This window comes from Podarcis vaucheri, assembly GCF_965113315.1.
Source record: "Podarcis vaucheri genome assembly, chromosome: 9".
NCBI lineage: Eukaryota > Metazoa > Chordata > Lepidosauria > Squamata > Lacertidae > Podarcis > Podarcis vaucheri.
The window spans coordinates 59,390,183-59,403,361 of NC_138767.1; the positions used below are offsets into that span (position 1 = coordinate 59,390,183).

At 47.2% G+C, this 13,179-nt stretch overlaps 1 protein-coding gene across 1 annotated transcript in view; it reads left to right on the top strand.

Moving 5' to 3' along the window:
- Window positions 1-4,058: 4,058 nt before the first annotated feature.
- The window catches only part of SLC30A9 (solute carrier family 30 member 9), a 33,109-nt gene continuing 23,988 nt past the window's right edge, over window positions 4,059-13,179 (top strand). Inside the window, exons 1-2 of the mRNA XM_082238257.1 lie at window positions 4,059-4,340; window positions 10,981-11,154. Of these exons, the coding sequence (XP_082094383.1) occupies window positions 4,223-4,340; window positions 10,981-11,154 (292 nt within the window). The 5' untranslated portion in view covers window positions 4,059-4,222. The remainder of the gene's footprint in view (window positions 4,341-10,980; window positions 11,155-13,179) is intronic.

Below are 13,179 nucleotides of genomic sequence, written 5' to 3' on the forward strand. Positions count from 1 at the left end.
CATAGTTAGGTCCCTTATGTGGTCTGCTGTTGCAGCATTGCTGCAATTAACTACCTTGGATGGAAGTCAGCCTCTGCTGAAATGCCACCTGCATCTGGTGACAATTGAGCCAAGGAACAAGCTTGTTTTAGGTCAGGCATGTCCAAAGTTCAATTTGGGGGCCCAATTTGGCCCCCGTGGCAGTACATTGTAAAAAAAAGCTCAACAACTTTGGTCGGCCCTAACACATATTCACTTCATCAAATCTGGCCCTCTTTGAAAAAAGTTTGGGCACCCCTGTTTTAGGTAATGTCTTCTCAGAAACCTGTATTTTTTTTTTGGGGGGGTGGTATATGTCTCTCCCCACCCCCGGACAATGCTCTAATTGGAGTGCTGTAAGAGGACTTTTCTTTTGAAGGGCTGCCCAGTCCAAGTCAGATGGAGACCGAGACTGAGAAATATGTTTGTCTTAAAGACCTGGGCATCGCAGTCTGCCGTCTAGGTCACAATCTTCCCTACTATAGTGAAATGTATTTCTATTTAAATCATAGCTGATTATTTCTAAATTTGCATCCATACTCACACCTCCTCCTTCTTGCAAATCTGTGCCTTCTTTTGCCCTACTGTTTTGAGGTTGCATCTCCTCTTTTTTTGGCAATGCCTAAATGGCTACCCTACCTGCAATTCTAAGCAACGCTTCATTTAGAGTAGGAGCTGCATGTTTTGAGAAAACTTAAGCATTCTCTTCTTCTCCCAAACGCTGCCCTCTGGTGGTACATTATCACATGTATCTCTGCTTTCCCTAGTCATATTGCAAAGGACTGTTTTTCTCCTTCGACTTTTGAATCGGTAACATTATTGAGGATTATCTGTCCGTGGAAAGCACTTTGAAATAATTAAGTTACGAAACAGCCCTGAAGCATTTTCACAGAGCAGGGTGTGTGGCACACTTGGATCCAATGTTGGCAGACAATGGCATAAGAACCGGGTTGCCGGAGAATCCCTATTCAGTGAGTGGTGAATTATGTGAAATGTATTAGGAGTGGGAAGGACAGAGGCGCTTAACCTTTCATTTGCCTGTGCATTCCCCTGTCTCTCCTTGCCTCCCCCCCTCAACTGTGCCTCCTCAATTGTTTTTCTCCCTAGTGGTGCAGAAATAAAACTGCTAACACATTTGCAAAGCTAAGCAGGGTCTAGTATGGTTTCCAGTTGGATGGGGGACCATCTGTTGAGATTCCTGCATTGCAGGTGATTGGACTAGATGACTCTTGGGGTCCCTTCCAACTATTATCATCCATAATCCCAACTAAGAGAAAAACAGCCGAGTTTGGAGGGCATGGATGAGCACTTTTCTCCCACCTGCCCCTTTCTGAATAGGAATTTGGTATCCCATGGGGATAGCATGGGGAAAAGGAAGTGAAACTCCGTAAGGAGCAACTTAGGTGCACCCAGTCTGAATTTATTAAGGATTTTGCAAATTGCCACAGTGACCCTATTATATTTTGAATAGGCTAGTTAAGCAATTATCAGAATCACAATGGCTGGTTTATAGCACTGCAGGTATTCATGTTACAGTGGTACCTCAGGTTACATACGCTTCAGGTTACATATGCTTCTGGTTACAGACTCCGCTAACCCAGAAATAGTGCTTCAGGTTAAGAACTTTGCGTCAGGATGAGAACAGAAATCGTGCTCTGGCAGCACAGCGGCGGCAGCAGGAGGCCCCATTAGTTAAAGTGGTGCTTCAGGTTAAGAACAGTTTCAGGTTAAGTACGGACCTCTGGAACGAATTAAGTACTTAACCCGAGGTACCACTGTATTTCAAGTAGGAGCAGAACAATCCTGTGGCTGTTCAGGATTTCAGCTACTCCATTCCATCCCATTCCCCTAGTTTTCCACACTCCTCCTGCTTTGACAGTCAGTACTACATTCCCATTGAGCATGTTCATTGAGTTGTTTTGCCCGGTTTCCCACTTTAGGGATTTTTCTCCATCCATATTTGTGTGTGTGTGTGTGTGTGTACGCGCGCTTCTGGAAACCTTGGGGCTCCCCCAAACCTGCTGATACCTTTAAAATTATTATAAAAAAAACAAACAAATTATTATTATCAAGCCTGATACCTCCTCTTAAAATACTTACCCTTTACAACCACAGTGTGAAATCAGTATCATGTGTCCTACATACCCCCCAACATTTCTCCAATGAAAATAAGGACGTCCTATCCCATAATGATAGGGACGCGGGTGGCGCTGTGGGCTAAAGCCTCAGCGCCTAGGGCTTGCCGATCGAAAGGTCGGCGGTTCGAATCCCCGCGGCGGGGTGCGCTCCCGCTGCTCGGTCCCAGCGCCTGCCCACCTAGCAGTTCGAAAGCACCCCCGGGGGCAAGTAGATAAATAGGTACCGCTTACCAGCGGGAAGGTAAACGGCGTTCCGTGTGCGGCTCTGGCTCGCCAGAGCAGCGTTGTCACGCTGGCCACGTGACCCGGAAGTGTCTGCGGACAGCGCTGGCCCCCGGCCAATAGATGTGAGATGGGCGCACAAACCCCAGAGTCTGTCAAGACTGGCCCGTTCGGGCAGGGGTACCTTTACCTTTATCCCATAATGATAATTTTACTATTTATACCCCACACATCTTACTGCGTTGCCTCATCCACTCTGGGCAGCTTCCAACATATGTAAAAACATAATAAAACATTTTTCTAAATGTTTAGGGTCAGAGGTTTCCTTCTTCTCAGGTTGACAAGCCCCAGCTGCCTCTTATTTCCTCCAATACATGGGCAGACCACTGGTCTTATCTGCTCAATCTGCCGGAACCTGCCTTCGCATGCAGGGGAAGTCCCTAACTTACAGAGGGTCTGAGACCCATAGGCTACCCTCACCTACTTTTGCTGGCCAAGGGCATTCCTGGTGGCTGCAGTTGCACGCTGATAGCTTCTAGGAGCCACAGGTGAGAGCAGAGTGCAGGGTGGGGACCAAAGGTGCAGAATTTACCCCAGAAGGAACATGATGTCTCCCCCTCCAGAGGTATTAAAGGTAAAGGTAAAGGTACCCCTGCCCGAACGGGCCAGTCTTGACAGACTCTGGGGTTTGTGCGCCCATCTCACATCTATAGGCCGGGGGGCCAGCGCTGTCCGCAGACACTTCCGGGTCACGTGGCCAGCGTGACAAAGCTGCATCTGGCGAGCCAAACCCCTCTGCTAACACATCAAACACCCCAAAAAACCCCAATAATGTAAAATATATGTAGAAGTAATTTGAATCTCTTTTAGTATTTTAAGTTACAGATGGGTAGCCGTGTTGGTCTGCCATAGTCAAAATAAAAAAAATTCCTTCCTGTAGCACCTTAAAGACCAACTAAGTTAGTTCTTGGTATAAGCTTTCGTGTGCATGCACACTTCTTCAGATACACAGTGTATCTGAAGAAGTGTGCATGCACACGAAAGCTTATACCAAGAACTAACTTAGTTGGTCTTTAAGGTGCTACAGGAAGGAATTTTTTTTATTTTAGTATTTTAACTTTTCTGTTTTAAAGTAGGATTATAATTTTTTCTTGATTTACTGCTTTATGTTTTGTAAGCCTCTTGTTTTTTACACAATCAAGCGGTGTATACATTTTATGAAAAAAACCTCAATAATGTAAAAAATATATGCAGAAGTAATTTGAATCTCTTTTAGTATTTTAACTTTTCTGTTCTAAAGTAGGATTATAATTTTTTCTTGATTTACTGCTTTATGTTTCGTAAGCCTCTTGTTTTTTACACAAGCGGTGTATAAATTTTAGGAAATAAACACACACACAATCTATTCAAAACATACAGCTAATTGCAATAGAAGAGGAAGAATGGGCCGCCCTGTTCCGCACCGTCCCGAACACGTTCCCACGTTCACTGCAGCGCAAGGCGAGGACTCCCTCCCTCCTCCTGCCCCCTTTTCCCCCACGTGGAGGTTGCGCGTGCGCGGTGGATCTTTTGATTCCCCCCCTTCCGCTTCTCCTCTTTAACCCGTAGCGCATGCGTCCTGTTGCCCGTCAGCGGAGGACGGACCATAGAGGCGCGCGACGAGACTACAGAGCGGCCCTGTTCCGCATCCGGATCCTGCCGCTCAGAGCCTGGGCCGATGGAGTCGGCTCCGGAGCCGGTGTCCGGCGGGGGCCGGGCGCGTGAATGAGGAGCTCGGCGCGGCCGCTCTTTCCCTGTCGCCTCGCGCCTCTCGCTGCGCCCGGAGGAGGAGGACCCCGCGGAGGATGCTGCCGGCCCTGGCCGCCCAGCGGAGGGGCTGGGGCTGCTTCTACCAGCTCCACCTGCTGCGGCGGAGGGGCCGAGGCCAGGCGGGGGGATCGCTCGCCCGGGCAGGCTGCCGCGGTGAGTAGGCTCGAAGGGTTGTGAGGGACCCCGAGGGTCATCTAGCCTAACCCCCTTCAACGCAGGAATTTTTGCCCAACGCGGGACTCGAACCCACGACCCTGGGATTAAGAGGCTGCTGCTCTAGGGCCGCGATAGCCGTTTTGAAAAAGTCTGTTTCAGGTACCACATAGAGTTGGGACGGACCCCGAGGGTCATCTAGCCCAACCCCCTTCAACGCAGGAATTTTTGCCCAACGCAGGACTCGAACCCAAGACCCTGAGATTAAGCTGCTGCTGCTCTATGGCCGCGATAGCCATTTTTAAAAAGTATGTTTGAGGTGCCACATAGAGTTGGGACGGACCCCGAGGGTCATCTAGCCCAACCCCCTTCAACGCAGGAATTTTTGCCCAATGTCGGGCTCGAACCCACGACCTTGAAATTAAGATTCTACCGAATGAGCTATTCCAGTTGTCACTGGGTCACCCCTGCTCCGCTCCCCGAGCCTGGTGGACCCTGCATCCTCTTGTAGTCATGAGGACTAGAAACTTATATAACAGGGCACAACTGTCCTCTTCATCCACCAAAAGCTGGTGTGTGTGAAGAGAGAGAGCGCCTACATCAGCTGCTCATGTCCTGGGCATAGCTGTCAACTTTTCCCTTTTCTTGCGAGGAATCCTATTCGGAATAAGGGAATTTCCCTTAAAAAAAGGGAAACGTTGACAGCTATGGTCCTGGGGCTTGTTGGCTGCCCTCAGCATTTAACAGGGTGGGATGATGGCATGTTGTTGTTATCAGCATTGCCAGTCCTGAATCTGTTAACGCTGTGAGCAGTGCAGATCTACCATGCAGGGTCGTTGTGATGATTACTGAGGTTGAGTTATATGAAGTGGTTTAAATGTATTTTTTTGTGAGGGGGGTATAGCATCATTGTCGCTCACTAACAAGGTGCACAAGGTGGGGTGGGCAGAGGGAGGGCTTTTGGGGTCGCTGTCAGCAAAGGACCAGGCCATCCAGTGTTTGGGCTGGAGGCACAGAGGACTGTGACACAGTGCTTCTCCCCATGTGCAGTGCTTTCCACTGGTGGATAGCAGCCTTTTACTTTCACATTGGATAGTGAAGTGGTGAACCCCTTGCATTGCAGGGGGTTGGTGTAGATGACCCTCAGGGGTCCCTTCTATGATTGTAGGGGGCTGAACCTGCACCCCCTTGCTTGGTCACTCCAGCCATAGTGAGTCCTGCTTCTTCATCTGTGCAGCTGCATCCTGGATTCACTTTCTTGAGCATGTGAGAGTGTGAAGGAAACTGGGGGGCTGACTTTTGTATGTAACACTGTTATACTATTAAAGGGGTAAAGGGACCCCTGACCATTAGGTCCAGTCATGGCCGACTCTGGGGTTGCGGCGCTCATCTCGCTTTACTGGCCGAGGGAGCTGGCATACAGCTTCCGGGTCATGTGGCCAGCATGACTAGGCCGCTTCTGGCGAACCAGAGCAGCGCACGGAAACGCCGTTTACCTTCCCGCCGGAGCGGTACCTATTTATCTACTTGCACTTTGATGCGCTTTCGAACTCCTAGGTTGGCAGGAGCAGGGACCGAGCAATAGGGGCTCACCCCATCGCTGGGATTCGAACTGCTGACCTTCTGATCGGCAAGCCCTAGCGCCACCCGCATTATACTACAGTGGTACCTCGGGTTACATATGCTTCAGGTTACATATGCTTCAGGTTGCAGACTCCGCTAACCCAGAAATAGTACCTCTGGTTAAGAACTTTGCTTCACGATGAGAACAGAAATTGTGCTCCGGCGGCGCGGTGGCAGCAGCAGGCCCCATTAGCTAAAGTGGTGCTTCAGGTTAAGAACAGTTTCAGGTTAAGTACGGACCTCCGGAATGAATTAAGTACTTAACCTGAGGTACCACTGTATTAGGCTGCAATAAATCAGTGTTTCTGTTTCCCTACATCAGTTACATCTGTTTCACTAGTCTGATCCACTGTTGTTACCCTACCCTCAGCTGCTTGAGATTTCTCTGCACCCATCATGGCATGTCACTTTAGATTTTTCCAGCGGGTTCAATTTGAGTTCAGATTCAGCAGGTCTGTCAAGCCCCAAAATTCACTAGTGCAACCTATAATTGATGTGGAAGTCCCTCTCAATATGGACCTATTTAACCCCATTGAGTAACTGCAGCTACATATGTGCCCTTGAGAGTAAAAGGGTAGCAGACAGTGAGCATGGCTTGTTAGCAAGCTAGAACCCTGATATCTTTTTCTTTGGTCCAAATATTTTTTATTGGTTTTCATGTAAATACAAGAAGAATAAATAACTATAATAACTTGCCCAGTGGCACATTAAGTTTCATCTGTAGTGCACAGTACATAAGCAATCTGTTTATTCTACCTGTTTGTTTTGGGGCACAATTAAAAGCATTGGCGATGATGTTTTAAAGCTCTGAGTGGCTTGGGAAACTTTAGCGACTGCCATCTTGCAGGCCAGCCTGCCCGCACCCTACAGTCTTACAGAGAGGCTCTTCTCTGTGTTCCATCTCTATAGTGTTTGTTTTAGTGGATGCATACATTTTTATCCTATACTTTTGCTTTAATCTCAGCACTGGTTTTTCTTTAAAAACAAAACAAAAATAACTGTGCATTATGGTTAGCTTTAAATTATTGCAAGCTACTATGATAGGTGTGTAAGCATCAGAAGGGGAGAACAATACAAATTCTAATATAAATAAATAGGTAAATGTGTGTGTGTGTTTAGAGGTGGTAGCTACTTATCCCTGAGGTTGAGTTTCGACAGCAGTTTATACCGTATTTTTCGCACCATAAGACGCATCTGACCATAAGATGCACTTAGTTTTAGGGGAGGAAAACAGGGAAAAAATATTCTGAATCAAATGTTGTACTAAACTGTTTAATAAACCAGTGTTTCCCAACCGGTGTTCCGCGGCACACTAGTGTGCCGCGAGACATTGCCTGGTGTGCCGTGGGAGGGAGGCGGGCGAGTCGAGCGGCGGGGCGGCGGTGAGGATCCGCGTCGAGCCGGGGGCGGCTCCGCGGTGGTGGTGCCGAGGTTTCTCTCTCCATTCTCCCCTCACACACACACACAGGAAATAACACAGGATCAGCTGACAGGACACGGCCAATGGGGCGGCGGCGGGGCAGCGCGCGCAAAAGGGAGGAGCGCGAGACGGCGGCGGCGCAGGGCGGGAGGGCGGCGCATTGCGCGTGCTCAAACCCGCCCTCCGAGGCGCAGAGGGGAGCTGGGCAAGCGCCTTCTTCAACCACGGGCTCGTTTAAAGAGGCAGCGCCCAGGCGGAACAGAACTCTGTGCCTCTCGCCTAGAGATGAAGGCGGGCACCGGCTTAAGCCAGTAGTAGCCTAATTATGCATTAACTTCCGTGGGACTTCCAAGTAAACACAGTAGCCCAGCGCCTCCCTCCCCAAAAGGAGGGGGAATTACAGCAGCACAGGCGACTCCTGCGTCTCCCCGATATTTAAGGCTGCCATCCCTTGTGCACACTTACGCGGGAGCAAAACCCCGTGAACAAACTAGGGCTTACTCCAGAGTAAATACGGGTAGGATCTGGCTGCAGTTGTACAAGAAGAAGCAATTGATAACATTTTCTATCTCGCGCTTCAGCCGGAAATGCTGCTACCACAGTTTCCAGCCCCTATTGCTTCCCTTTCACTATATTATCTCCCCTTCCCACCCCCCACCCCGCTGGCCTGCCAAGGGATGGGGGGTCGTGAGCAGAATCATAACAGGTTCAGTCAGAGGCAACGGCTTGAGTTGTCCAGATCACGGCTGGCACCAAAGGGTGGCGAGGTCTGGCCCGCCATCCTAACCCACTCATGGTTCTCCTATAGGTGGCACTCAAGAAAATTAGAATTTGGAGGCAGCCCAAAAGAGTTCTTCCTGCCTTTTCCAGGTGAATGGGGGGCACTGCCTAGAACCCACTCTGTTTAAATTTCTCGTCTCCTGTCTCACCAGCTGCTGCTGAAACACGAATGTTTACTCATTTTCTAAAAAAAGCATTAAAATGCCTAAGCAAACAGAGGCCCTTACCAATAATATCAGGTTCCTAGCTGTATAGCAGTGGCAAGATCCCAGGGCAATGTGTCTCCTATTAAAACAACACTGTGATAAGCAACACCCTGCTATGAAGCCATAAAAAGGTAAGAAAAATCCTCAATGCAGGCTCATTATTAATCCAGCTTTTCAACCTCCCCACTGGATACCACATACTTGATCTACTTAACCTAGCATATTTAGAAGAGGGATGCTAGCCTAACCATTACCTTCTATGCTGTTACTATTTTTTTATTTTTTTTTTACATAAGTAAAAAGTGACCTTTCCCCATCTGGCATGGTGGTGTGCCTTGAGATTTTTTTCATGAAACAAGTGTGCCTTTGCCCAAAAAAGGTTGGGAAACACTGTAATAAACTACTGGTATATCAGAGTGAGACTGAGAGGGACAGGAGCTGTATGTTTGTTTAGTGTGCACCCTCAAGGAGCTAGCGGATCAGCTGGTAATCCCAATTTAAAAGTCTAGGTAGGTAGCAGCCCCACATAGACAGGGCTGTCCCCATTGCTGGGCTGAGTGAGCCATTCACCTCGGGCAGCTGATGCTGGGGACCAGCCCCCTAGCTATTCCTCCTGACACATTGGCCAGTCCTCCCTATTAGGGGCTTTTGCATGTGGATGCCTCAGGTGTCTTGCATTTTGCCCTTTGCATCTGAGTCAATGGCCTTGCTTTGCTATTTCTGAGACCCTGTGGCCCAGTGCCTTCTAAATGTAGCTGAGTTTAAAAATGTAATGTTATATTTGGGGAAGGCCATAGCCCAGTTATAGCATCTGCTTTGCAGGCGGAAGGTCCTGGGTGGGCGGGGTATAAATAATAAAATTGTCATCATTATTATTATTATCCCCAGCATCTCCAGGTTGGGCTAAGAGAGACCCCTGCCGGAAACCTTGGAGAGCCATTGCCAGTCAGTCTAGTCAGCGGTACTCAACCTGTGGGTCCCCAAATGTTGTTGGACTACAACTCCCATCATCCCTGAGCTCTGGCCTTGCTAGCTAGGGGTGATGGGAGTTGTAGTTCAACAACATCTGGGGACCCACAGGTTGAGAAAGGCTGGTCTAGATCAGTGTTTTTCAACCTTTTTTGGGCAAAGTCACACTTGTTTCATGAAAAAAATCACGAGGCACACCACCACTCTGTGCGGAGAGGGAGATACCTGTCCGCTCTCATCCGATCCCATCCAATCTGATCCCCACCCAGGACGGATGGAAAATAGGGTGGACACAGTCCGGCGCCCGCCTAGTGGGCGAAAAATTGACTTTTTTTTAAAAAAAATCTTTCGAATTTTTCAATTTTTCCCATGGCACACCAGGCAACATCTCGCGGCACACTAGTGTGCCGCGGAACAGTGGTTGAAAAACACTGGTCTAGATGATATTGAGCTAGTTGGACCACTGCTCTGACTTGGTATAATACTGCTTTCTCTGTTGCATCTCAGTTAGATTGCGTTCCTGAAGAGCCTAATACTTATACTAGTTGCTAATGTTTCCCTTTACCCTATTTTCAGGCCACATTCCTGTGGCTTACATTGTGCCATGTGTATAATTGCATTCTGGTCCTTCATGAGCTTCCTTGTTGTTGTTGTTGTTGTTAGAATTTATATACCGCCCTATACCTGGAGGTCTCAGGGCACTTCACAGAAAAGATCAACGTAAAAAACCACAATATATATAATCAAAATAAAAACAACAACCAAATACCCCCCCAAGAGCCACATTTTTTAAAAGGCATAGGGTGTCAATCGGATTAACCAAAGGCCTGGCTTTTAGCAGTCCTTTGCTAGGCTCCTGGCGATGTTCTTATTTCAAGTTCTAAATTTCTGTCAAGAACGATATATAGAAGAGTCACTTGACTGCTCTGTTTTGCCATGAAGTCTTGAAATTTTGCGTAGAGAGTGCAGCTGCTTTGAGTTGAATCCAGCATCCCAATTAACCTCATGTTGCTATATTCCCCTTAAGTTCATGACAATACCCCAGCCTTGCAAGGAAATCCAAAGACATTATTAGTGCACATCAATTTGTACTAGCCTGCCTGGGCAACTCATACCAATGCTAGGCATTGGGGGCTCATCAGCAGCCTGGAAGATAAAAGGACCAACCTTATTTCAGCTAATTAAAAACATCTGATCCTGTTTGTCTACAGGTACATCTTACTTGTCAAGTGGCTATTTACAAACCTATAATTCCTTCCAGCAGGGCTTACTGTGGCAGCAGCTAATCTCAAAGCAGCCTCTTAGTAAGAGTATAATAAAGTAATTATGTTGTATGGAATTTTATGTTCTATGGTTGGTGTTCAGCTGAGTCTTATTCAGAGTAGGCCTATTGAAAATAGTGGACCTGACTGAGTCATGTCCATTAATTTCAGTGGATGTTCTAAAACTTAGTTGAATGCCAGTCTAAGGGATCTACTTGAGGAATATTTTAGTTTTTCAGCGGAATATTTGAGTTATGTGTCCTGAACAGTTTGCAAACCATTATCTGGCTGTTCTCTGTGCTTTTTCCTTGGTGCTTTTTGTTGCTGCTGTTGTTGCCATCTCAAAGTACCCAAGCTGTTTTCTTTCCCATTTCCTTCAGGGTGGCAAGTTCCCCTTAAATTTGGCAGTCTCTTGCCTGTGCTGCCAGGGAGTCGTCTGCCGGTTCATTCAAGCCAAGTAAGAGTTTATACCTCCGATGGCCAGAAGGACCACACTGGGGCACAAGATGCAAGCTCCTCAGCTGCTGAAGGCAGTGCGCAGAAAACAGCAACAGGTAGGCACCATCTTGGCTTAACATTTTTTCTTGCAGAAATTAGCAGAGTTGCCAGCTTTCAGCCCTGAGCTTGCATTGGTTTCAACCTTTAATTCCCCTGTGGGATAGTGTACTAGGGCTATTTTAATGGTTTGTAGATTTTAATTGGGGGTGTGGACAGGGGGTAAATTTGCGAGGGATGAATCTCGCTTCAAAGCAGCCTGCTTACTGGGCCTTACTGAAGTAAATCTTGGAGAGTGGTTGTTCCCAAAGAAGTTTGGGGTGAGTTGTCGTCCTGTCTGAATTACCAAAGTGTTCCAAAGCATTCCACGCCCCCCCCCCTCTTCTGTGTGTACCTCTAATTAATTTGTTCATGCAGTGGCAATATTTCTGGTTATATTTCCGAGGGTCTTAAAAAACCCAGATCAAAATAACCTAATGACTGTAGAGACAGTTTGTAATAACCTCGCACATCTGCTGTATGTGTGCGATTAATTCAAATGATTCCACGAGGCATTTAAGCCACGGTCTGTTGCTGAACCACAGCTTGATGTGAAGATGATTGCCAAGTGAGAACAAAAGCTTCTAAAGCTGCTGCTTAAGTATTGTTATGTTGTCGATTGGCTTGAAATGGGCGTTCCAGAATCCCCCATTATTCTAAATGTTCAGATTCTAAATGTGCTTGCTTGGAATTAAAGCCTGTTGGTTTCGGTTTTTTTCTGGCCCTGGTTTAAATTAGTTCTTGCAAGGCAGCTGTTTTTGAAGGTAAAACGGCAGATTAAGGAAATGGCTTCCATAAGGAGCTCTTGCCCAATTCCCACATAAATTGGGCGCATCCTTCTTCAAGCTTGAGTCCCCAGAAGTGGTTGGACTGCAACATCTTGGCTGTACTCTGTTTCCAAGGTCCAGCAACAATTGTTGGGCTACCCTTCTCCTCTGTCCTAGCCAAGACAGCTATAATACAAAAGACCTAGAGAATACCAAGTTGGAAAAGGCTGCTTTAGAACGTGTCCCAGAATCCTCTGCTGTGTGCCAAGATTCTTCAGCATGAACTGACCTGGACCCTACGATCGTCATCTGAGGCCTTTCTTTATGTACACTCGATGGACACAAACACAAATAAAAGACTAGTTGAGATGCGATCCACGGAAACACACAGTTCTATTTGTAGTAGTATTTATTAGTTGCTTCCCATAAAAATGACTCAAAGTGCCATAGAAACAGAAGAGAAATAAACAAGCGTAAATAAAAGACAGGTCTGAAGCAGGAATTGACAACCTATGGCCCCCGATGTTGTTGGTGTCAAGAGTTCAGCCTACACTTGGCTGGCATGTTCCCTCCCTCCTGGACGATTGTTCAGGAGCTTTCTTCAGCCCAAACATAACAGCGACCGATGCCAACTGACATCGGCACACTTGGGGATCCGCAGAGTTTGCGCAACATGCGTGACAGACCTCAGCAACTCAGCATTTTGGCTAATATACTTAATTTACATATAAACACACACACAGCACTGCAACATGGCTCCCTCTCTCTCTAGCATCAGACAGCAAAGAGAAAAAAGAACAAAGGACAATAGTCCCGCTTCACGGAACACAGTAACACAAACATCCTGTCTCCGTCATTTCCCACTCTGTGGAGTCAACACATATACCGTCATGTGAAAGACAACAATCCCATGTCTGCAATCATGGAGCAGGAATTCTAACAGTTGGTAGAGGTGGGCAATATCTGGTTTTCAACATTGTGTTATATTAGCAGATGATGATGTTGTTGATGATGATGATTATTATACCCACCCATCTGCTTGTGTTTCCCCAGCCACTCTGGGCGGCTCCCAGCAGAATAGTAAAAACACGATAAAACATCAAACATTAAAAACTTCCCTAAACAGGGCTGCTTTCAGGTGTCTTCTAAAAGTCAGATGAATACCGCAGTATGCTGATTTAGCATGATGTCTAGAATGTATCTTGGCTGTTTTTTCCTTGCCCCCTTGGAGGAAGAAGCAGCAGCCTAGAAACATTGCTCAGTCCAAGTCCCAATGCC